Raw genomic sequence first — 26,440 nt, 5'->3', positions numbered from 1 at the left:
ATAGAAAAGTTAAAAATAGACTCGCTAGAGTCTGCAAACGTTTTTTTTCTTCCTTATTAGTTATAACAAAGCGTTCAAAGGGGGTATTTGGTTAAAAAACAAAAACAAACAAAAAACACCACTCGCTGTAAGCAAATACTGCAGAGTTTGGGGTTAGGGGAAAAGAGAGCGCAAGAAAACCAAATAAGAATAAGGTAGAGAACTAACCTGAGCATATGGGCTGCATTGAAGACAACATCAAACTCTGTATTGTCCAGCTCAGCTGCCTTCTTTGCCATCTCAGCTGCTTCTATCAGGCGGGATTCTTCTAGGAGAAACTGACCTGCATGGAGGATATGGATGTTAGCTCAAAAGGGGAAGAAGTAAACAGTATGATGGAGAGTAACACATGTGAAAATCAGACATCAGAGACTCAAAAGGAAATATGTTTTGGAAGGAGACAAAATTGTATGGAGGGTGTTTTTTGTATTGTTACTAGTAGAATAGCAGAGATGCTGTAAATTATAGCTACAGCATATCTATCTAGATGCCCTTCTTTGATTAGGTGAAATCTATATGAGTTTCCATACAGTCAATTAAATATATCTTCACCATCCTATGTTTAAGTAACATTACATTTATGATAAACCCAAAATTCTAAACTCTAAAACAGGGTTACCACTGTTTAATGCAGTCTGTTGTGCATTGTGCCTGACTTTGAAGCACATACAACACAACACGAGCCAACTATACATAATATTTTATATCAAAGTCTTCATCTTGCTATCCAATTTCTCATTCTTCTCTGTATGCAGTGTTCTTGTAGCCATGTCAGACCCAGGATATTAAAGAGACAAGATGAGTGAGGTAATAACTTTTATTAGGCCAATTTCTGCTGGTGAGAGAGACAAGCTTTTGAGCTTACACAGAGTTCTTCTTCAGGTTGCCTGAAACTTGAAAGCTTGTCGCTTTCACCAACAGAAGCTGGTGCAATAAAAGATATTACCACACCTACCTTTTCTCTCTGATTCTATATTCACATTATTACGATAAACCCAGGAGTAATTGCTTTGAAACCAATGGAGTTACACCAGTGAAAATACAGTGTAAATGAAAGAAGAATTTTTACTTTAACTTTGTTTTCTTAATTTCTCTCGTAAGTAATGCTATTACAACAACCCCATACATTTATTATCCTTTGTTTTTAGGAAAAGTAACACTAAATGAGTTAAAAACATCTACATGGCTATAGCCAGTATGTACAAATCCATTAAAGAGTATACAGATTCACGGTATACATTCATAGTGCACACTTTTTTAGTTGTAAAACTGCCCAACAGTTCTATAATTTTTGAACTAAACAAAGTACAAGGGGGAGAAAAACATAACACTCAGATATTGGCAGAAATAGAGAAAATATTTCTACACGTATAGGAGTTTCAGTCCCGATCAAATGTTTTCATCCTGAAGAAAACACTGAAAACCATGAAGAAAAATGCTGAAACACAATAATCTGCTTTGGAGAGAAGTTTTAGTGAACAAAAAAAAATAAAATAAATGACCATGCTGTACAGGCTGTTCTGTACTTTAATATGCCATAATAAATAGTAAAACTGCAGGCAGATACTATGGATAACAAAAAAGCTATAATAGTCGCAGAACACATACAGTAAAAGCAGAAAATGATACAGTGCGCTCCAGCATTCAGAAACAATACTCCCAGTCACTGTTCATTTCGCACAGAGGGAGAAGACTCCTGGGGGAATTCTGCACCAAAAACCTAAAAAATTTTTGCACAATATTTTAAAAATCTGCAAATGTTATTTATCAATAAATAAATGTGGAGGCTCCAGCATGGCGGTGGGGAGCACAGGCCACTGACTGCACGGACGTGGGAGATCACCCTGCAGCCCTCTGCTCCTCCGCAACAGGCACACCAGATGTAGGCAGCCCAGCAGGATCCAAGTGTGGAGGGGCTTAGTGTGGGGGGATCCAGGTGTGGGGTGAAAGGGTGCAGTGTGGTGCAATTTGGGTGCAGGCAGCTCGGTAGGGGGTCTTGGTGCCATGGGGATCTGGATGCACAGGGGCTCGTTGGGGGGTTCCGAGTGCAGTAGCAATGGGACTCTGCAGGGGGGTGTAGGTGAAGGTAGTTGGGGCTCAGCTGTGGGGTCTGGATGTGGGAGGGATGGGGCTTCGCAAGGGGGGTCTGGGTGTGGAGGGCTGGGGGAGTGCGGCTTGGTGAGGTAGGGGTCCAGGTGCAGGGGGGGATTCATTGGGGTGGGGGTTTGAATGAGGTGTGAGGCTTGGCAAAGTGGGGGGTTGGTTGTGGGGGATTTGGTGCAGAGAGAGTGAGGCTCAGTGGAGGGGACTGGGTATGGGCAGGTCTGGATGCACAGGAGTTGGGCGCACAGGTAACCCCTCCCCCCACGGCTGAGGAGTGATCGGGGCAGGAAACTGGTTCTAGGGGGTGCAGAGTTTCCTGCTGCCTGGGGAGGTTTCTGGGGGAGGTTTGACCTGGTCCCTGAAGGGGAAGAGGAAGTCCCATACTCCTCAGTCTCTCCAGAACTAGCAGCTGAGCCCAGAGTCGGTTAGAAGCCACCGGCCGGGGCGTACCCAACCCCTCCCTCCTCCATGGTGATTTACCTCTCTGCTGGCTTCCTCAGACCCCTGAAACAACGCACCCATGCTGCCGGAGAGGGGTGCCTGACTGCTCTTGAGGTTTCCCTTTGCTTCCCCATCAGAAAGTCATTTTTCTGCAGGGAAGCAAAGAAATCTGTGGGGGACATAAATTCTGCACGTGCACTATGGTGCAGAATTCCTCCAGGAAACCTGCACCCCCTACCCCCCCCCAAAAACCCTCCAAAATCATATACCCATGTTTTACAAGCATATGCTAATAGTGCTGTACAAATAACTGAATATTCAGTTCTGGTGCAGGTCTGAAAAAATGAAAAAAATCATTATGGGTCAACCCAAAACCAAATATTTCAAAATTTCAGTGAACTAAAACAAAGTTTCATTTTGTGTCTACTGAAAAGTTTTTCAGAGGGTTTTTTTTTTGTATAAAGACTTTTATAACTTTTTAAAGATACAATTGAGGGAAATCCTGAAACAAACCCTCTTTTTGAAATGAAAGAAGTCAAAACATTTTGTTATGCAAATGAGAACATGAACCATTTTCACATTTCAATTTCCACACATCTCCGCCCCTCCCCCCAAACCCCCCCAAAACAAAACAATTTGCTGAAATTGACTCAAATTAGTGAATTATTTCAGATGACCTGAATATGCATTTTTTTGGCAAAAAAGTAAAATTTCATCCAGCTCCATATGTCAAGACCACATGCATTACTTTGTATTATGTACCAATTATTCTTATGTAGAATACACACTAACAAATCCCAACTGTAACGGTGCAGGCCTCACCGCTGTGGCGCCTCCTGCTGGTCGTCTCAGGGAATTAGCTCTTTCCAGAGCAGAGCACCCACTGCAGGCCGGTATCCCGCTGCCGCTGGACCCCCACATCCCTCCCTGGACTCCAGTGCCCCGTTATCTGGGGTGCTGCCCCTGGCAGTAACCCCTCACTCTGAGTCTCCCCTCCCCGGGAAACCCCCACCCCCTAGCCCCACCTCGCGTCAGTCGTAGGCTACTGCCAGTCACTAACTAGCCCCCGCTCCCTGGGGCAGACTGCAGTATAAGCCACTCATTACAGGCAAGGTTTTTTTTGGACCTGCTGCCTTTCTCTGCAACCCAGTACCTCTATGGGGCCTTGGACAAGGCCCTCTAGCCTGGGGAGTTGCCAGCCTGGAGCTCCCCAGCCCCTCTGGCCTTTTCCCAGCCCTGCCTCACTCTAGGTACCCTGAGCTTCCCAGCAGCCAGGCCCCTCTCTTTCTGAAAGCAGAGAGAGACTGTGTGTGGGCTCCTGGCTTCACTGGCCTTTATAGGGCCAGCTGGACCCTGATTGGGGCATGGCCCCCAGCTGAGGCTGTTTCCCCCAATCAGCCCAGCTTTTCCCCTGCCACAGCCCTCTCCCGGAGCTGTTTTTAACCCTTTGGGGCCAGGAGCGGGTGACCACCCCGCTACACCAACATTAAAATCCTGAAAGATAAGAAAATCTGTAAAAGTTGGACCAAATTTCCCATCCCCTCAAAACCCAACTTTTAGTCTCAAATAAAGCCATTAGGTAAAGCTCTGAAGGAAATAAAATAAGATTGTTGGTTAGACCAATGAGAATGGGCTAGGACAGCAAAACAGAGTTAAATCACTGAACCAATTTCTTTTCGTTCTAGAAATCCATCCATCATACTCCAGATAACCTGGACATCTCAGAAGAACTGGAATTTGACTACATGTTATTCTAAGAATCAAAATAGTATTTTCTTAGTAAACTGCCCAGCTTAAGTTTGCACGAAAGTATATTTTGCAATTTAAATGAAAAGGTAAGGTAAATTATTATAATGATGTGCAGCTGTTTCTCTCCAACCGCTATTCTTTCTAAACTAGAGATGGTACAGATGGAAAATGGTAAACTTTCTTTTTTTTTTTTCAGCATAAGTTTTCCCAGAATTACTAGAAGGACGACTTCTATCCTACATACCACGTTAACATTTCCTAGCTTCAATCTTACAAAAATGCATAGGCAAGCTAGATTTAGCTATCAGTGGATTTGTGATACACTTGTCAGCAATATTAAAACTCAAGCACACTCAACAAAACTCTTCAGGAGAAAAATATTTCTCTCTTTCTGCCATTATCATTATTTATGATTATTTAAATAGCACCCAAGTCTGCTAGGCCTGTTTGTGGACATAAGCTAGGTCCCTGAAGAGTTTGCAATCTTGTATGGACAGCATGGAGACAAGAGATGAGAAGAAAACAACATGAGAGTCTACACTTTGGATTCCTTCTTTAGATTTATAAATGCATATAATCCAAGACCAGAAGGGACACCGTGATCATCTATACTGACCTCCAATGTAACAGAGGCAATATTACTTCCCCAAAATGATTCCTTTTGAACTAGAGCATCTCTTTATAGATTCCATATTCCATTTGCTCGGTTTGCAGTATGTATGTTTCTATACATAAAACCTGATGAATGTGCTGCAATTTGTAGAAGTTGCTTTAGATGCAACTTGATTGTAATTTCCCCATACCATTAAAAATGATATTTTACCTAGGTATTGTGCATACATCCTACTGTCTGTTACTCAAGGGAAAGTTAAGGTGTTCTACTCCAATATTCCATCTTCTGATCTACAAAGTACATTTCCATTTTTATTAAGCTTTAATTAGTACTGTTTATTCAGCTTAATGTGGTGGTTAATGACCAATAAACATATTCCTTCCACTTTACAACTATAAAGGATATCTCACTGAAAACAAGAGAGTGTACATATCCCTTGCTGAACTGTTATTTGATCACTTATTAAAGCATTACTCAGAGAATCATGGCAGGCACCTTTCTGTTTCCTACAACAGTTTTTGCAATTAAGGGAAGCGATTAAAATCGGGAGACTGTCCCTTTACCAAGCAGTACCAATAGGTCTTGGAAAGCAGATGTCAAAAACCTAGGTGCATACCCCAACAACAACAAATTATTAAACCGAGTCAACACTAAGACATAGCAATAACTTAAGGACAACAACACTTTACAAGAACACTTTAATTATAAAATAAAAAAAATAAAAATAAGGGGAACCAGAAGAACCCCAGAAAAATTAGTAATACTTGGTAATTAAACAAACTTGGGAAACTGCTCTAATCATCTTTATTCTGTGCCCTGTAACAGTCTTTACACATCTACTTTACAAGGTGTGATATTTTTGGATCAAGGACTTTGCAATGGATTTTAAATGTCTGCAATCTATGCTCACATGCATCTTAAATTCAGAAGAACCAGTGTTAGGTACAGTGACTATACATTCAAACTTCCCTGTCACATTCTGGGTTGCAATAGAGACCAGAGAGGGATTGTGCCACCGCCTGCCCCCAACATATTCTCAGTCCCAGATTTTCCCAAAAATGTGTTCTACAATGTCCAGCCCTCTCCTGGACAGTTGAGATATTAAGATTTGATGCCCCTGTAAAGAGTCAATATTTAACAGTTTGTTACTTTAGCTGGAGTTATCAAACAGTTCACTTTAAACACAGGAGACAGGTAGATAAATAGCTGTGACATCCACTCCTGTTTGGGCAGGCTGTACAGCCTAATATCAATGAGTATCCATAATTCCTTATATAGTGTTAATACATACACTTCACAATGATATTAATCACCAGCATGTCATTAGCTTTCAGGAAATACCTGACTCTATACAACTTTATAATGCAGTAATATTGGATATAATCATTTGTTTGAGTTGCTTATCACTTGGGGTTCAGCCCCCCACCCCTTCCCATCCTTACAGACCAGTAAATCTTTGAAATGGATTCTTCTGAAAAGTAAAATCTGGACCAAGCTTCTCTCTCCTTCTGGGTGTAGATGCCAGCTGTCTTATCCCAAACTTCTTGTTAGCTTGATGGGTCTGTTTACTGTTTATATGTAAATTGAGGTAAACACACATTCCTTTGTTTAGGATAGACCTGTTTAACAACTCCCTCTGACATATCTGGTTTGAACACATTTTAACTATCATTCCAGCATAAGTCCATAAATCTTAATTCCCACTGAGTACATACATCCTGCATGAATATTAATGATCAGTGAGCTATTCATTTTCAAATGATACCCCACAAGGAATATTTTGTACAAAGATGATTACAACAGTGGGCAGGGTATGAATACAGTGGTGTTTAGTGTCACATTTCCATTTTTTCCTCTCTCATCTTATTTTGTAAAGGCTGTAGATGTTTGTAGTATAGGGACATTTTAAATGTGAAGAAGACACACTTGTACAGTTTGCAGATGAAGTTTCAAAAATGTGTGTCAGACAGCATTGCTTTTATAATGGAACAGAGGGTCCTGTGGCACCTTTAAGACTAACAGATGTATTCCATTACATGCGTCTGACAAAGTGGGCATTCACCCACGAAAGCTTATGCTCCAATACATCTGTTAGTCTTAAAGGTGCCACAGGACCCTCTGTTGCTTTTTACAGATCCAGACTAACACGGGTACCCCTCTGATACTTTTATAATGGCTTACACACACACGCACACACACACTTGCTTGACGCCAATATCAAGAGTTGATGAAGAAGCTTCTTCACCACAGTAGCTTTGGTTTTGGTGTTCCCCATTGTGACGGAAGGTACCCCTGTATTCACACCCTACACATTATTGTATTAAACTTTGTACAAAGTATAGTAAGGTATCTAAAAACTCACTTTTCTGATCAGTACCATCCTGATAAAATATGTGCAGCAATACTGTATGTGCATAAGATTCCAGTTTATGGTGGTGGTAACACATTGTTCCAAACTGAGCTTGGAAAACAGATCGGTCTCAAACAAATGAATGTGTGCTCTGTTTAATTTGCATTTAAGCAGTAAACATAGTCATCAAGCAGGAAGGGAAATGAAGGAAGCTCAAACAGGTGAGGAAAAATAGCAGGGAACATCCTTCTCCATAGACTTGTTGCCTCCTGGTCCCCATTTGGAAATGTTTTTCAAGAGAGGGACTTACACTGTAAAAAAGAAGGGACAAACACCACAAGGGACCCCTTTCTCACTCTGCCCATCTATTCACTGCATTTGAAGGGACAGAGGAAGCAGCCATTGGACTGGAAAAGGGGTCCTGACCTAAGAGGTTTAGTCAGTACAACTGCTGTAAGCATGCGGTGAAAAAACCTTGCTTTGAATTTATAAACTTGTATTGTCCAAGAGAGGGCTGGGCAGTACAGGACAAACATTTCTGGGGGGAAATCTAAGACTGGGGGTGTGTTGGGTGACCCTGCACTCGGTGAGAGCCAAGTGTGGCTGGCAGGCTGCAGTTACACACAAACACCCAGGGTTTAGCTTACATGCTGGAAGGCTGTTTGTGAGTGGCCCAGGTGGGAACTCCTTCAGCAAGGTGTTGTAAGGCACGCAAGGTTTCAGGGCAAGGGTGGCACAGCTGCTCATTAATCTAGATTGTACCCTGGTATGTCGTACCCATACAAGTACTTTAATTTTTGTAGGACATGGAAAGTTAATGAAGAATGAGAAATTATTACTCTCAGGGTGCCAATTGTCTAATCAGGAATTTCTGAGGTATGTTTCTTTGTGTTCATTGTTTATGGATTTAAAGCAAACTGGAATAGGCACAATCACTGTACAAGGTATGTTAGTTTTTGTGGTCAATGCATGTTGTGATCATATGAAACCAGTGGAACTATTTACAGTATTAAAGCTAAGTTAATGTATATTTTCAGGACTGGGGCTTAAAACAGTATTCTTCATATTCTTCTTCTGCTCTCTGTTTTATGTATATTCAACAGTCAAACCATATGAACCAAAAAAAAACCCTAGGGAATATAAGGGCTTCCTGGAAACCTGGCATTTTACCATATATTAGGGGCTAGTCTACACTAGAAGTGCTACATTGGTGCAGCTGTACCTCTGTAACTCATCTGGTGAAGACGCCCAATACTGACAGGAGAGAGTTTTCCCGTTGGCACAATAACTCCTAACTGTGAGAGGCTGCATTATGCTGGCTACATTGGTGCTTAGGTTGGTGTAAATTACGTTGCTCAGGGGATGGCTTATTCATACCCCTGAGCGACATAAGCTGTACCGACTTAAGTGCTAGTGTGTACAAGCCCTGAGGAATGACTAGGTGGGCCATCACCACAGTGCAGCCATTTCAGTGCTGGGAGAAAATGTTTTTTTCAGAAATATCAGTATTTTTCAAATGGCTACTTTTTTCTAATCAATAGCCAATGTAAAGTGAAAGCAGCATTTTTCTGAAACAGGGACATTTCTGAAAAGATCTGCTCTTCCCTGACCTATTGGAGTTTCAGATGGAAAGAATAAAAATCTATTTCCTGAAAAACCTTTGTGATATTTCAGTGTCCTTATCCTATGGTATCTGTATTAATGTAGGACTTGAAAAATCCACTTGCATACTTGCTTATGATGAATGGGAAGTTTTGGCCCTGCTGACCAAGAATGCATAAGCCATCAATTTTTTCAGAATTTAAGTTTTTTCACTGTTTTCTGCAGAGGTGGTCACTTGGAGTTACTCATGAGAAAAAGAATTAGAAGAAGGTTGGCAGAGCGGTAGAACAGCAGACAAAATTTTTTCTTTCCTGTTTTCCTCAAAGATGCCAGTAAAGGGAGGAAGAGTAGAGCAGTGGAGAACATCTGCCTTCCTATCCATTTTGGAGCAGCCAGGGGACTCTGGAGGGTAGACAAAAAAGCACCTTCTCCCTTCTAGCAGCTAGAGTGGAGGATGGCCTCTCAATTTCCTATGCATGAGGGTGGTAAGAGCTAAGCTTAACACTATGACCCCTCTGCTGATAGGTTCTTCTCCCCAAGCATCCTCATCAAATCTCACCTCTGCCCCTGGAGAGCAGGTTTAATTCTCAGTCTTTTAAGTGTTTGTTTGATTTGTCTTTTATATCCACTATTATAGTTTATTGCTTTTTCTTGGTAGTTAACACTGTCATTGCGGAATCATCTATTTTCAGGACCCACAACAGAGCAATCAAATTTCAGACAAACAGTCTACTTTAGCTGAAATGAGATTTCTCCTAACACTCATGGGTGGTGGGAAGGGTGCTAGTCTTTTTCCAGAAATGTCCCTACACCGGGGAATCCTCAGGTAGCCTATAAAACTAATTTTTCAGATGCTCCTAATTTCTTGGAACATTTTTCTTTAAAAGTGAAAATTCTGAGTTTTGTTAATTTTGCTGTGTTGGTTGTAAATTTGAGTGAATCCACTCACCTATTTCTGAGTTATTCAATAGTAAAAAGTCAGAAAATATTCAGTTGCCTTTGGGACTGATCAGTATAGCTACATGCATGATCAGTCATGTGCTTCCCTTTGTGCTCATTGTTCAAGAACAGAATACATTTAAAAATTATTTCTAATGTGGAAAATGGGAGTAAAAAGGAAATTCATCCAAAATCCACATGAGAGCAGTTGAGGTATCAGAGGATGCAGAGAAAAAAAAAGAATATTTTTCCTCTTTTTGTAGTCTCTTCGGAGGGAAAACAAAATAGACAGTAGCAACAGAAGTATTCCTTTGTGTAACATAATGGCTTCATGGTAACACTTCAGAGCCAGGGCCGGCTCCAGGCACCAGCTTACCAAGCAGGTGCTTGGGGCGGCCACTTCGGAGAGGGGCGGCACGTCCAGCTGTTCGGCGGCAATTCGGCGGACGGTCCCTCACTCCTGCTCAGAGCGAAGGACCTTCCGCCGAATTGCCGCCGCAGATCGCGATCGCGGCTTTTTTTTTGTTTTTGTTTTGTTTTTTGTTTTGTTTTTGTTTGGCTGCTTGGGGCGGCCAAAACTCTGGAGCCGGTCCTGTTCAGAGCGCACTCAGTAGTTGGACAAATTCAGCTATGAATCTAAGTGGTAGTCTGATCCCGAAAATCCTTACTAATGTGAGCTGTCCTTACTGATTCAAGCAGTTCTGCTGATTTCAGTGGGGCTACTTGTGTGCTTGAGAGTTTGCTGGATTGGGCCCTAGATTATTGCCTTTCATTACAGCAATTTCTTTAAAGACCAGCTTGAGCAACTGATCATTAATTACCTGACAGCAACCACATTTAAAATACTGGCCCTAAGTTGGAGGTCGATGACAAATAAAACTGGCCCTAAACTGCTGGCATGAAAACATCCTTGTAAAAATAGAATAAAAGCACAAAATCAGCTGAGTGAGACACTCCTAAGTGAAGAGCTATTTATGTATCCAACAGCAGGAGATGGTGACATACAATACCGTAAAAACATACACATTTATAGTGAAGGCTCCAAACGCAAGCTGCTTGAATATACATAACTCTGATTGAAAAATATATTTGTAGCTTTCAGTTCCATTTGGATGAAATATAAATATTGTCAAATATTTTATTAGGCCAATCAATTCAGTTAGAGAAAATTTCCCCCGCCTCATATTATTTTGAGCTGTCTAATACCAAAAAGTATCCCTAGATTTTAGAAACAAAACTTTAGAAATATCAGATTTCTAGTTTCCAAATTTTGTAAAATAACTGACTTCCAGACAAAATTAAAGTTCAAACAGGGATTTTTCTTTGATATCTATAACTATCCTGATAGAGAAAGTAAAAGAATGTAACTGACAAAAATCCTAATGGGCAAAATGAACAGCAGTGTCACATGGTAACCATGGTCACATGGTAAAACAAACAGCAGTGTCTTGAAATTAGGATATCTTAATTACAAATGAAACAGATATATCAGCTTTTATTTCACTCCCTGTATGGAAATTCTTCAAAATACATGTTACCCTTGGAAAGAATTTCTAACCAATACCTCACCCAAAATCTAATGACTTACTGAAGAATCTTCCAAAATAGCATCCATTGGGCCTCTCTGAAGGAATACAGAATTTACCTATGTATCCACTATTGCACCACTCAAATATGAAGGCGCTGTTACATTTCTTAGATGTGACAGTGCAGAGGGGTGTAACTGTCTAGGTTAAAATAGTTATATAAAATTATATAGTTATACAGAGATGTAGCTGCTCCTACTGCAGCGGCTGAAAGCATATTCTTTTCACTGCTTCTCTAAAACTCTTTATAATAAAATGTGTATAACTATTCTCCCTTCATATTCCAAAAAGCTTAGTAACACGATTATAAGAAAGGCTAAGAGTTTGTCATGGAGGTCACAGAATTCGTGACTTCCAGAAACCTCAGTGACACTTTCTGCTTCAGCCCCTGAGAGGTGGGCAGTAGGGGGGCCCCAGCACTCTCAACTGCCGTGGGTGGTGGAGGGGACCCCAGAGCAGCAGCAGGACTCTCGTCCCTCCCCATTTTGTCACAGATAATTTTAGCAACTGTCAGGGACAGGTCATGGGGCTTCTGTGAATTTTTGTTTATTGCCCATGACCTGTCCGTGACTTTTACTAAAAATATCCATGACAAAATCTTAGCCTTAATTATAAGCTATGTTTTGGATCCTTAATGGATCTTTTTCTCATAAGTAGAATTCCATTCTCCATACTTAGTATTAGGCCCCTTAAAAGTTAACTTGAAACTATGACAATTATTTCACAAAGTCAGCCAAGCACAAGCAAAATTTCACCACAGTACTCCACAAACAAAACCGTGGGACCATCCATTTACCATAAACATACCTTTTCCCTACAATATTATTTTCTTTAGGAACTAAGTCATCTCTTAAGACATGACAAATATTAAAACCTGCCTGAAAAGTAAAACTAAATGGCTGGGGTGGGAGGAGTTGCAACACTCCTTGCCTAGAAACAGGGCCGTAACACACTTTAAACCCAACTTCTTGCCACAAGGCCAAGTGCAAACCATGTCTGTAAAAGGTATGAGAACCTAGAACTGCCCTACAAACGTCTCCTTAATAGAAGCTAGCTGGGGAAGCAGACATTTATCTGACTGAATGAGCTTTTAACATAACTTTGCAGGCCAGCTTTTCAATCTCCTGTCAAAATCAAGATCTGCATGTGCATGTTGGAGTTTGAAGTTAATGAAAGCTGTGGTGTGCTTAGACTCTCTGCAAATCAAGCCAGTTGTATTCATGTGCCTAAATATGAATGCAGTACCTAACTTTATATGCACAAGTCTGAAAATATTGACCATGGTTCTCTTGAAAACTGCCTGATCTATTAAATTGGAATCAACCAAAATAAACTTTCTAGGGGTGTATCTGTACTACATAAAAACTCTGGCTATAGAGTTTTTCACATCAAGCTTATAGAGAAGGTGTCACAGGGTACCTGGTCCCTGAGGATAACTAAACCGAGCTACCCTGGGCCAGAGGAGGTGAGCGCAATCCACCTAATTAAAGAGAGCTGGGCTACCAATGTGCCTATAAAGGGCTGCTAGTAGGCAGCTGGGGGAGGAAGGACAGAGAGGCTGAGCCTTGGAGAGGAAAAGTCACATTGGAGTGGAGTTAGCTCCTGTACTGGGTCCCTGGAGCAAGGGGCCAGGGGCCTAGGGAAGTTGCTCCCCACGAGGGGAGCGGAGCTGGCTGAGGCTAGGAAGCTGCCAGGAGCTGGAATGCCAGATACTCCTGGGAGGGGTGGTCCTGAAGCCTGGGCCAAGGACAGAGTTAATACTATTTTCTGTTTATTTGATAGCCTCTGTTTAAAGGAATAAACCTCTTTGAAAAGACTGGGCATGGCAGCGCATGCTTTGTAGCGAGGGAGGAGTGTCGGCCCTGGTAACAGAAGGGCCTTGTCAGGACAAGAAGACTAGTGTGATATCTGTGGAACTCATTGCTGGGGGATGTTGTGAAGGCCAAAACTAACTGGGTTCAAAAAAGAATTAATAAGTTCATGGAGGACAGATTCATCAATGGCTATTAGCAACCCCATTATCTGTGTGTTCCTAAACCTCTGACCTCCAGATGCTAGGACTGGATGACAGGGAATGGATCATGCAATAAATTGCCCTGTTCTGTTCATTCCCTCTGAAGCATCTGGCACTGGTCACTGTCAGAAGACAGGATACTGGGGTAGATGGAACATAGGTCTGATCCAGGATGGCCATTCTTATGAATGTCGGCAGAATGGCTGAATAGCTAACAGGTCATGGGGAGACGTCCTGATTTCAAAGAAGATTTGATCCACTAGCTCCTGATCCAGGAACTACTTGTATTTGTCTAAATTTATTATCAGGGTTTTCACCCCTGATAGGTTGCTGGCCACTAGTCATGACTTATGGGGCACTACCCAGTCTCATATTTTCATGGCTTTCCTTCTGCAGATGTCACCAACTATGTCAATTTTGGTAGCCAGATTGTTTATTTGAATTAAAATCAGCCTTTGGGATACCAGTTTTATGACACCTCTTAATCCATAAGGATTTCAATCCTTCCAAGAACATATATGTACAGTTACTGTTCCTGGATTACAGCCTGCCTTAAATGTAAAAGCACCTCTGCATGGATGCATTGTGGTAACTACAATCTGGATCAGAAGTCATTTAACAATTTCTGATTGTCATTGGACTGCCAAAAATCCAATAGATCTTGCAGGTCATCTCTCAATCAGGTGCAATAGCAGTGTCTTTGTATGGTTTGTAACCACTGAGACTTCAAGTGTCCACTGATACTGTGGAAGCAGACAGATACCAAAAATACTGTCAGAGCCATCAGTCCCAACATCTACAGCCTTGCTGAAACCTGCTTCTTCTGGCAAATCCTCTTTGGCAGACAGAAAATGTCTTAGAATCTATCTTTGAGCTGTAAAGCTTTGAAGCAAGGTGTGTACTCCAGTTGTTTGTGGAATAAATTAGAAGACTTTAGGTTGTTTAGGTTAAAACCAAACGACTTTAGTACCCTTAGATTGCAAAAACAAATTCTGGATCTCTGTCAAAGTCCTTGATCAGCTCATCATTCAGCTAGAGGAAAGTATGCACCCCTCCACTCTGTGTAAATATACCCCTACAACTGCCAAGAATTTTTCAGAGCAACACAGTGTTGACACCAACCCAAAAGATTAATCTCTGAATTGGTACCCTATCAGAATCTATGATACATCCACTGGTTGGGATGTGCATACATGTAGTCATCTGCCATGTCCAGAGTTTATATTCAAGAGGAACCACTCTGAATTGTCTCAGCATGGATTTGATTGGCTACCTTTTTCACATGGTAGTTGCATTTCTAGTTCTCACATACCTGACTGGGTGTTCTTGGCTGTCTGTAAATTAAGTGAATCTCCCTTATCTGTCCCTTGCATAAGAGGGAAAAATCAGATCCTCCAGAGATGGAAGTCACTGGCATTTTCTTCTTCTTTCTCTGTGGAAATACGTTGGGTATCAGAAGAGTCTTCTTGACCATCAGTGTCTGGATACTATTCCCCCACAGCCTCCTCAAATGAATGGTTTTTTCCCCAGACTGTGGCACAGAACACTATGGTAAAAATGGCATTCTACAAGGTTGTAGAATCAAGCGTCAAATCTGACTGCATTAAATCTATGGCTAGTAACAGCCTCAATTACTTTAACATATGCAACATTGGTGTGCCAGTTGAAATTGTCTTTTTTGGTATATTCACAGAACTTAGAGTTCCAAGAGGAATCTTTGTCGGGATCAAACTTTGGCTGGCCTAATCCAGCATGTGTTACGTCAGTTCATCCAAAACAATAGGATGGAAGGAGAGCAGCAGTCACTGCCTTGTTGGGCCCTTGGAACAGAACATGGCTGATTGGCATCAGCAGCATTAAGACTGGAACCACCAGAACTGTCAGTCATCCACTGCCAGCAGTTAAGAGCAGATGTCACAGGATATAAATGGAGTCCTACCGATAGATGTGTTTTGAGTAGAACTTTCTGGGGGCAATGAGAGGAAAGTCCTTGTTCCAGAGTCTGTGTCAAACATTCCTTAGGTGGTGCAGTTCTGCAACACAACTGGTTGACATAAGTAAATTTACACAGCTGTTTGCTCTGCCAGTTTCTAAACAGATTCACAGGCTATGCGTGACATGTGCCAAAGCGAGAAACACCAGCTCAGAATGTAGATACCCAGATGGCATGACTCCTGTTTGCTTGAGGATTTTGCCTTCAAGGCCTTCTAAGCCAGTTTTGGGCTGAACATACTGGAAGTATCACAGGTGGCCAACAGAGCTTACGCTGAATACCCGAGATGGTGGTAATGCTCCAATCTGCTCTGCTGCTCCTTATTTCCCCTGCATCCTACTTAACATTTAAACTGCTCTCCTATCTGCTTGCTTTAAGGACTATTGTATATTCTGTCTCTGTGGGCTATCTTCCCCCTCTCTCATTTGTTTTTCTCAACATGACTGTATTCCTATTGCCAACATCAGGCCATTCAAAAATGAAAGTCAGTGAAGGATTTATTCAAACCTGTGGGTGATGCAGTGTCATGCCTTAAAAACCCTCTTATTGCCCCTTCTCATCACTTGCCGGTACCCCAGAGATGACCTGGCCAATTGGCCACACAGCAGGAATACAGATCTCCCAACACTATATAGGCCTAATTTCAGGGGAAGGCAGAAGAGGATTCCAATTAAAATCCATTGGTACTGTAATGTCAGAAATACCTCCCTTTCCTGGCTTCACTTCTTCCTTCATAATCTATTGATGTAAAAAGACAATTAAGTCAAGGTTATGTTTTTGTTGATCCTTAAGAATGGATTGTGCCAGGTTTAAACTCTTAGTTTTTTGAAGCGTCCCTTGTGGTCTGTTTTGGGTGGGGTAAGAGTAGGAGAAGTGGTGAGGGAAGTGAGGCAGTAGGGCAGGCATGCGCACAGAAACCCCATCTCCCTCACACTGGCAATTACTTAATTGGAATGGGAGAGGCCAGGACCCAACAAGATGTTCAAACTAACTCTGTCTTATTAATTACTATTGAGACCTTTTCATTTAGCTTCTTTTGAATAATACATGGGCTCTAATAACTCTAAATCACTTAACTATTCCCTTTTTATAATAAAAATGGATTATTCTCATTAGATTAATTATACTTTAACTTAATTAGGTAATTTGCAATTGAATTTCTCTGTGAAGTTCCACTTTCACATTTTTTTTAAGATCATAGTTCAGTCTGGTTAGTTGACTGCAACCAAAGGTTATGATCTTTAGATGGATGTAGAACAGATGAATAGTGATCTTTGGGTACTTACTAGATTTCTGACATCTTTTGTTCCCTATCTTTCACTTTTGAACTTAAAACAACAAACTTCTAAACTGTTATTTAACTTCCCTATCCCTATCAATTTACAAATCCACTGTTACTCTATTATTTTCCGCATTAATCCTCATTTTTTCCCCCGCTCACTGTCTCCTACATGGGATAATTAACTTGTTATATTTGTTACTTAACTTCTAAATTCTAGCCTCTCTCTGAAACCACTTTGTATCTATCATTTCTCCAAAGGTAACAGCTGCAATATATCCTCAGTTTTGAGTCCAAGGATGAAACTGGATAGTAACTCCCACAGCTTACACTTCAAAATACATTTGTCTGTAGCATGGGGCAGCAGTGGAATTACAGGAACATTTTGGCCAAAAATTTCCAACCTTAAATTCTCATACTAAGGCACTTCCATCAGTGAAATGCAATTAAAAGTTAGAATTGTATTAAATACAAAAACGGAAACCAGGAGACATATCAACTGTAAGTTGTTAACAAAATGCTATGACCTATTTAGGGGGTGGGAGGAGAAATCACCAAGTTCCTAGGAAGGTCAGTTTTTTTGTTTGTCAGTAAAACATAAAATTGACTTTACACTTTATAATTCTTGTGAATTACTTATATCTGACTGCAGGATTAGCTGAATGCAGTATATACGGAGTGAGAAACAAAACAAACACATGGATCTGCTCCACTGGGAACACCAGATGCTACATAGTGATGTATATTGGGAAATTAAATTCTCCAATGAGTTGTGGTCAGAGCTAGACAGATGCAATATGCGCATCAGCACAGCCCCTGCCAACTTTCCTGTTACACACACTGGAATCTCTCTATCGGGGAAAGAAGTTCTCAGAATTTCACAAAGAAACCTCTACAAAGACTACGTATGGCAGAAATGGCGGTCTTGTTATAAAAATATAACACACATTTCTCTGTCATATTCAAACAACAAACTTTCATACAATATGTAAGCTCTTATGGGCAGAATCTGTCTTTTCTTTGTGTGTACTCTTTCTAGCATAATGGAGTCCTGATCTCTGATTGTGGTCTCTAGTTACTACTATAAAACAAGTAACTAATAAATATAGTTTAAGGAACATGGTTTTTCTGAGTTCCTAAACATAAAACAATAATTCTAGAGAGATGTGTGTAAATGACAGCATAATGATCTCATTAGGTTTCCAATCTCTCTGCCCCTGAATTGTCTCCAGTAACTATGATTTAAGAAGAGCTTCAGTCTCTTGGTGTAGTAAGAGAATATGTGTCACTCCCAAATTGAAACTTAACAGGATAAATTAAGGAACATTCTAATTTAAATCTTGTTTGGAATCTTTTTGGAAGCTGTGAATGTGAATCAGTATTTAAGTAGAGCGGTGGTATATTCAGGGCACAAAGAAACGTGTGAATCTTTAAGCATAAGCAGTCAAATCCTTTTTGATGCTCTTGAGTCTAATGCAATCCTACAACATAAAACAAGATAATTCCTGACCACTATAATAACTACTCATCCCACAGTCCCTTTAGAAGTGATCACTTGAATGAAGCAGCCTATTTCCAAACAAGCTAGGTTAATGGCCATTAATGTTGAAGAGTTTCAAAGTTTGTTGTTTCTGTCTCTTCCCCGACAGTTTATCATTAAAGCTAATCATTCCGACATCCTGAATGTGCAGCTGATTCTCTACTTCCTTAACACAGTGGGCTAGATTCTTTGCTATGTTTCCTGAGAGATGCAGCACAGAACGTGCGGGTCAGAGTCAGGGAGACAGAAATACAGCTTTATGCCACTTTTGCATTGCCAAGATTCTGAGTTACTGCAGGGCTGAAACAACCCCTGGTGTAGATTGCTCTGAAGCCCATAATCCCATAGTGATGTGCACTGTGACCACCACATCCCCTCATGTCTCTGGCCTACAAACACCCCTTTGCTGGAAACTTATGAAGGGGCCAGCATAGAGCTGCTTTACCTACAATGGGAAAATTTCCCCCCCCATCCAACTGTGGCTCATTTATGGTGGTAAAGCGGCTGGATTGGGGACCATCATCTGGCTTAGTGTCTTTAATCTTTGCAGTCCTTCAGTATTTCAGCACTCTAACGTTTTAATGTAAGCTTTCAGCAGTCTAGATGTTAAAGGGCCTCTCTAAGCCAGCTAACACTGACTGACTCCTTACTTTCCATCTAACCGAGTGTTCAGACATCATGGGGAGATTTTCAAAGATGCAAATGGGATTTAGGCGGCCCAGTACTTTTCACTAGGTACAAACACCTTTGTTCCTTTGAAAATCTCCCCCTACAATAAAAAGCACACTTATTTCATACATGAATAGCAACAAGTTCCCTCCTATTTTATCACAAATACATAACATAATATAATGAAACCAACTTCATTCCTAACTTTATGTCAAGGGCCAACAGCTAAGTCAATGATCCTCCAAAAAAAATACAATGGAGCTTTCACTTGGAATGGATTAGTTGATGTACTCCCCTCAACACCATGTCCTCACCCAGTTTTGGCACTCTCTCTTTTCCCTCTTTCTGTCATGATGCCCTTCTTGTGACATGGACATTCTCTCTTTTCCAAGTTATTTGCTGCCTCTTGAGTCATTCTCCCCTCTAGCCTCGCTGGTAGCTCTAATCTGCCTACCTCACTAAGAGCTACGTTGGTTCCATCCAGTAGACATCCACTGGTTTCACCCAAAGTTCAGCTGAATGTCACAGGAGAAGAGAAGCCTGGACTGGGTGGCAGCCTGAGTTTTCAGCTTGGTACTGTACTGGTGAGCTCCTTCTATAGCAAGCTACAATAGAGGCACTATGATGGGGAGGGAAGGTGGATGGCTTTCAGTGAGCCACCTCCTGCTGTACCTAATGACATGGCAACACATTTGAAGAATGTGTGTAAAAGACAGGGATCTGCAGCCCTTGTAACTCACCCCACTCACACTGATCCGCTCCTTTACTCCTCCCTGAACTAGTCTGGTACCCTCAGTTTGGGAAACACTGTTCAAAACATTGAAATGCATAGTAACAAGCCAGTGATCTGGAACTGCAAAATCAAGGTACCAGTGGGTTGTCCAGCCAAATGTGCCATGGTGACACTACCCATGAAGCCATTGCCTAACTCATCACACATTCCTCAATGTCTTATGTGCCATTTAAGGTACTTCCCTCATTGATTCACATTCTGCACCACTAACTGTTCAGGGCCATAACTAGAAGTAACAGAAAATACAAGGGTAAACCTCCGACAAGATAGAACACACTGACAAATCATCCTGATACCTCCAAAAAAGACCACAAATACAGCAATCAAAGATGAAGACATATATGGACCCATCATGGGAGCACAAGTAATATAATATCTGCATCAAAGTGTATTTGCAGTCCCTATATACAGTGCTGCTCCATTAACATACAGGCTTTTGAGTCCCCAATGGCCACCCTTCCAATTTGGCTTCGCAGTGAGGTGTGCATTTTCTAGGGATGGTGCCAAATCTTTTATTCTTTTTTTCCAGAGTGTCTTCATGTTTAAGGTTTACATGAGGAGTATAGATATATTTCCCTATGATTTAGCATTTGACTTATGGGATATGAAGTGTACCTATGACAAGTTGCTAAACCAAACTCATGATGTGTAGAGACAAAACACACAGAGTAAGTGTCCCCTAGAGGTTCATGATTAATAATTGCATTGCCCCTGGACATATACTTCCAGATTCCTGATCAGGACTTTGGAACAAGCAAAGAAAAGAATAGCCCAGAGAATCTTTTCCATGTTTGATAGTGAGTTTAGTGCCTGCAGGGACAGAACTTTGACATAGGGCCATCATCTGTTCTTGGTTACTTTGATGTTAATATGCATTAATGCTATTGGAGTCAATAAGTTATTCAAGATTTATGCTGGTATTTCCAAGAGAAGAATTTGATTCATAATGAATAAAGCTCACTATGGAGACCCCATGCTTTGTAGCAGTGGACCCTCAAGTTCCTCTGCTGTCTCCAGATCCTCTGCATGAAATCAGTCCCACTCAAACTAAAAATATTCCTAGTGTTCTCCAAATTCTGACCCTCCCTCCCCTCCCCTCGTTTTCACAGCAAAATTACATTTCCACTGCAAGAGGTGTCCTCACACTTGCAGAGATGGAGGACATGATTTGTCCTTTAACTGCCTTAAGAAACTATGCTTTCTTTTTTATTTTGCTGTAAAAACAAAAGACCCTGTCAATGGATCGCCTTAAATTATGAAATTTAATACACCAGGATTTATAATTTCAGCATTGTAACGTAGCAATCCAGAAATCAATGCATCATGAATCTGTGGAAGAACAAAGTAACCCAGGGATCGGCAACCTTTGGCAAGCGGCGGCCAGCACATCCCTAGGCCTGCGCCACTTCCCGCAGCCCCCATTGGCCTGGAGCGGTGAACCGCGGCCAGTGGGAGCCGCGATCGGCTGAACCTGCGGACACGGCAGGTAAACAAACCGGCCCGGCCCGCCAGGGGGCTTACCCTGGAGGGCCGCGTGCCAAAGGTTGCCAATCCCTGAAGTAACCTCACACAGCTTTTGGATAACAGGGCCTTCAGAAATCCTATGCATTTTAACTGTGCAAGTGTAGCAGGGACACTAAATCAATGAATAAAGTGGGAAAACATGGAAAATATCACAAAGTCATGAGAAACAGAAGCCTGGAACTGCAGTGAAACATACAGAATCAAGTTGATTGCGTGGCCAGATTTTTGACAGCTGTCCTTGACTTTGCAACCACAGATTTCTGTGATCACCACATCTGAATTTGTGGGCACAAACCAGACAGGCATATACAAATTAATCTGCATGGGCACAAATGTATTTGGGAGGTAGGTTAAGGACACTCTAAAAGTGTGGGCTACCATATTAACTGCTACAATATACAATGCAACAGCTGCCTCATTATTGCAGACTAATGGAATTCATTCCAAAAACATCCAGGAATTAAACATGGGATTCAAAATACAAAATTACACACTACATTTGAACCAATCAAATATAAAATGTCACCAACTGAGATTTAGAAACCACACAGTGAAGTACACAAACAAATAAAGTTATGGCTGGTTAACTATACCTTCTATTTTTATTATTACCATTTTTGTGCACCATCCCTGTGGTTGTTTTGCTTAAACCCAGTGGAGCCAGAAGAGGAAATGAAAACAATATATAAAAATATATGTACTGTATGGCTGTGGTTCCCCATCATGCTCCCCAACTAAGATTGCATTTATTCCCCCTCCCTATATTTTCCAACGGGGATTACATAACTCATATTTTCTGACTTTTCTATTATCAGTTTTAAACTAGAATAAGAGGCAGCTCATAAAGTTAAATATTTTTGGTTCCTTGGGACCAATCACATCTGGAAATATTTTTTTGTAAATCTAGAAAAAACAATCTATCTAAAGATATAATGATACCATCACCCTCAAATTAACTGTGTGCTTTGCATCACTTAAGCACATGACTGGCTTAGTATTAAAAAGGTATAGCCAAACCTGTCAAAGCCTTTTAAAATACTTGTCTGTTTCAAGCCACAAGGAAGATAGGGGGAAGGCAGATGTACAGCCTATAACTACTTACTAGGAAACAGAATCTTAGCTGTTCTGCCCTGGTACACACTTAAGACAATCTTTAGTTGCCCACCCAGAGGCAGCAAGCAGAGCTAGGTCAATGCTGTTAACAATAACAAACATGTCTATGAAACCTTTTTACATATAGTGATATTCACCTTCCTCCTTTCCCAACAGAGAGACAGCAATTTGGAAATTTCCCTCCCAGAAGGAAAATTATGCAAAAATCTGAAAATACCCCCCTCTCTCTTTGCTGTGTTAACAAATTGAAATGGAGATGAAGTTCTACATGGTAGGTTAGTTTATTTTGCTTGAACGGAGGTATTTTGCCAGTAGCAGTTTTTAAATCTTTAATCACTCAGAGAGATTAACAGCAAACCTGGAAAATGCAAGGAAACCTATCTATCAGAAACTCACCATAATGCATGTAACCATTGCCTTTGGTAGGATCCAGCTGAATAGCCTTCAAGAAGTACTTTTCTGCCTCACTCTTGCGGCCCTTAAAAAAAAAAAAGAGAGAGAGAGAGAGAAAATGGATTATCTTAACACTGAGTCACCCTGGACTCTCCATGTGCTCCCACACTTTCCAAATTCCAGGCACTAGAGCAACACAGTTACTATTATTGCCAGATTCAACCTAAGTAAATAGGAACTAAATGGGAAAGAACTTCATGAACAAATTTAAAGTCCACTCATTAATAGATTCCAAGGCCAGAAGGGCCCACTGTGATCATCTAATGTGACCCCCTGTATAACACAGGCCATAGAATTTCTCTGAAAAAATCCTAGAGCAGGTATTTTTGAAAAAAAAAAAAATCCAATCTTAATTTAAAAATTACAAGGAGTCCGGTGGCACCTTAAAGACTTTAAAAATGGTCATTCATGGAGAATCCACCATAACCCTTGGAAAATTGTTCTAATGGTCAATTACTCTTGCTTTAAAAAATGTACTCTTCATTTCCAGTCTGAATTTGTCTATCTGCAACTTCCAGCCATTGGATTGTGTTGTACCTTTGTCTACTAGACTGAATAGCCCATTATCAAATATTTGTTCCCAACGCAAGTACTTATAAGCCAGGGATCGGCAACCTTTGGCACACGGTCCACCAGGGTAAGCACCCTGGCAGGCCGGGCTGGTTTGTTTACCTGCCGCATCCGCAGGTTCGGCCGATTGCGGCTCCCACTGGTCGCGGTTCACCGCTGCAGGCCAATGGGGGCATCGGGAAGCAGCGGCCGGCACATCCCTCAGCCTGCGCCGCTTCCTGCAGCCCCCATTGGCCTGGAGCGGCGAAACGCGGCCAGTGGGAGCCGCGATCGGCCTGACCTGGGGACGTGGCAGGTAAACAAACCATCCGGGCCCGCCAGGATGCTTACCCTGGTGAGCCGCATGCCAAAGGTTGCCGATCCCTGTTATAGGCTGTAATCAAGTCACCCATAACCTACTTTTCATTAAACTAAATAGCCTGAGCTGCTTGAGACTGTCTCTCTAAGACATGTTTTCTAATCCTTTAAATCATTCTTGTGGCTCTTCTCTGAACCCTCTCTAATTTAATCAACATCCTTCTTGAATTGTGGACACCAGAACTGGACACAGTATTCCAGCAGTGGTCACAGCAGAGTCAAATATACAGGTAAAATAAACTCTCTACTCTGATGACAGCTTGTGCCCTTCCAGAACATAGAGTTCCACAACACTCAAACTTCAGAAAACCAGGAAAGACAAAATTAGGGTACATACCCAATAATCTTCTTTTTGCCTCCCTGGAGATGGCAATAGCCACAATTATCTGCATGCACTACAGCTGGATTTAGTGAGAGAGTGTAGCTGTACTGAATGGTTTGAATGGTGGAAGCAGGTTGGTACAGGTGTATTCGGAGATGGGGATTAGTTTGAGGAGCATCACAGAGCCGTGGTTGTGATAGGAGAGTGTGCACCTTGAGGAGATAGTCTGCATCATTTCATTGAAAAAATGTGTAGTTTGCTATAGTAGCAAGGCCCTGGGGGTAAGGAGTTCTTGCCACAGGAATTGTCAGTAGGGAGGTGAGATAAGAGACTTATCTACAGGTGTGCTGAAGGGTAAGGGAAAGCACAAGGTTAGATGGTATCCTGTAAGTGTGAAGTGATTAAATTTCACAAGTGCAAGCATTCCAGCAGGAGAGTAGGCTATGGCTGTTTCTACACTTAAATGCTTCAGCTGAATGAGAACACCCCAAGGAGATGACTAAAGCCTGAAACAATAATTCTGAAATATGTGAATGGCTCCATTCATGTCAGCAGGTGTTTTCCTCCCCTCCCCCCAGTGCTGGAAAGCCTGTGATATGCAACAAGCATACCCATTCTCAACTCCTTCCCCAGTGTCTGCAGTGTGTTCTCAGTGCATGCTCCAGTATGCCTGTTCTCGGTTGCACATGCAGAGGGGAGCTTCCCCAGATCCTGTGTGCATAGCAGGGGGGAGCAGGAAGAGAGAGCTATGCTGAGACCCCTTAGAAGAACAAGGCTCCCAGATCTCAGCTCAAATGAGAGGGGCCAGACCCCCATAGATGGGCTGAGGGTCCCCAGATTGTGGCACACACACAGGAGGGCAATGTAGGGCTGACAGGCACCTCTGCCCCTATTCCCCCCCACACGCCCCCTCTCCCCTCCTGGCTCTCTAACTCCTCTCCTACCCACCCATCCCCATTTATTCTCCTCTCCATAATTCCCTCACTACACACCAAATCCTTCTCTCCCCATTTCTAACTACTCTTCCAGCACTAATCATCCTCCCCTCTCAGCCAGCATTTGCAGGTATCATTTATTTTCTTTTCATAAATAGTTTCAAACATGTTCTGCTATATTCGGATTAAATCCATTTCCCAAAAATAATGTAAAAAACCCACACTCCTCTGACAGCAGCAGATTGGAGCAATATTTCAGATTTCTGCCCTCAATTAGATTTGAATTCACAGTGCCCATTAGGTGCTCGGAGTCAATGGCTGAAACAGTCCCTCAGCGCCTTACAGATCCTGTGAATCTTAGGTGCCTCTCAACACTCTTGGATGCTCCTTTTTGCACACGTCCTGTGTCATGCATTAAGTGCATCCCTTAGACATGCTTGCTGGAACACTTAACTGGAAAAGCAAACTCTTCTTTTAATAACGTTTTAATTTGGTTTCCTCTGGAGGGCTGGTTGGTGTCATGCTCTCTGTTGGGATAACCTTCAAGTGTTTGAGACTCTGCTGTGATTATCTGAGCCCTGGTTTGATCTCTATCTGTGTGCCAAACTACATTGCCAGAATGTATCAACTTTAAGAAAAGCTGTTTCCCCCCCCCAGGGGTTGTATCTCAGGAACATCTTGTTCAAATGATCCCAAACTTAGATCACTGACCAAACCCTGCATCCCCTGAGACACACGAAATTTCAAGGCAATCCAAATAACCATATGGATTTTAGAGCTCTTACAAGAGTCAAGCTTTAAACAAAAAGCCTGTCTTGACCCTAACTATAGCAGAGCTGCTACAACATTCAAGGGTTACAACAAGTTTTGGGGTTGACTATTTTATGCTGCCGATCTCCAGGCACAGAGAGAAATGTGTTCAACACTATCTATGTTCAGGATCTAAGGAAAAGGTGGAAATCCATTGTAATAAATATTGTAAAGGACCTTGGTAAACTGTGTGCTAATTTTCTGGACAAGAGTCAGGATAAGCAGAACTCCAAAACTAAACTGTGGTATGAAAATGAATGTTAGATACATTCATATGCTAAAAACACATGCACTGACTTCATCACCTAGAACTGTGGACACAGGATTTTGTAAAATCTCTTATATTTGGGTTCTACATTTATTTGCAGAGATATTAAAGTGCAACTCTCTTTTACACTCATATTAAAAAAAAGATTTCATGGGAAGTAAGAGCTTTGCAGGTCAATATAAAATATAAAAGTGATACCAATCTTTTAAGGAAAATGTCTTGGACCTGGGTGAACTACCAAAGCTCTGACGAGAAAGGCAAGAGAAAGACACAGAAACAGTTGTCAAGTTAACAGAGCATAGTTTTGTTAATAAAAATCAACAGTACCTTTTGTTGTTTAGTACTCCAAAACCACTAAAACCAAGCACTATCACAAGC

General features: G+C 41.6%; 1 protein-coding gene across 1 annotated transcript in view; it reads right to left on the bottom strand.

Annotated features, from left to right (window-relative positions):
* Positions 1 to 26,440, bottom strand: part of TMTC2 (transmembrane O-mannosyltransferase targeting cadherins 2) — a 359,943-nt gene that overhangs the window by 36,668 nt on the left and 296,835 nt on the right. Inside the window, exons 9-10 of the mRNA XM_065423466.1 lie at positions 22,744 to 22,825; positions 208 to 322 (exon numbers count right to left, since the gene is read on the bottom strand). Coding sequence (XP_065279538.1) covers positions 208 to 322; positions 22,744 to 22,825 — 197 coding nt within the window. The remainder of the gene's footprint in view (positions 1 to 207; positions 323 to 22,743; positions 22,826 to 26,440) is intronic.

Source organism: Emys orbicularis, chromosome 1 (assembly GCF_028017835.1).
Source record: "Emys orbicularis isolate rEmyOrb1 chromosome 1, rEmyOrb1.hap1, whole genome shotgun sequence".
NCBI lineage: Eukaryota > Metazoa > Chordata > Testudines > Emydidae > Emys > Emys orbicularis.
Note: the sequence above shows the minus strand (reverse complement) of the source record. Positions and strands in the feature narration are given on the sequence as shown.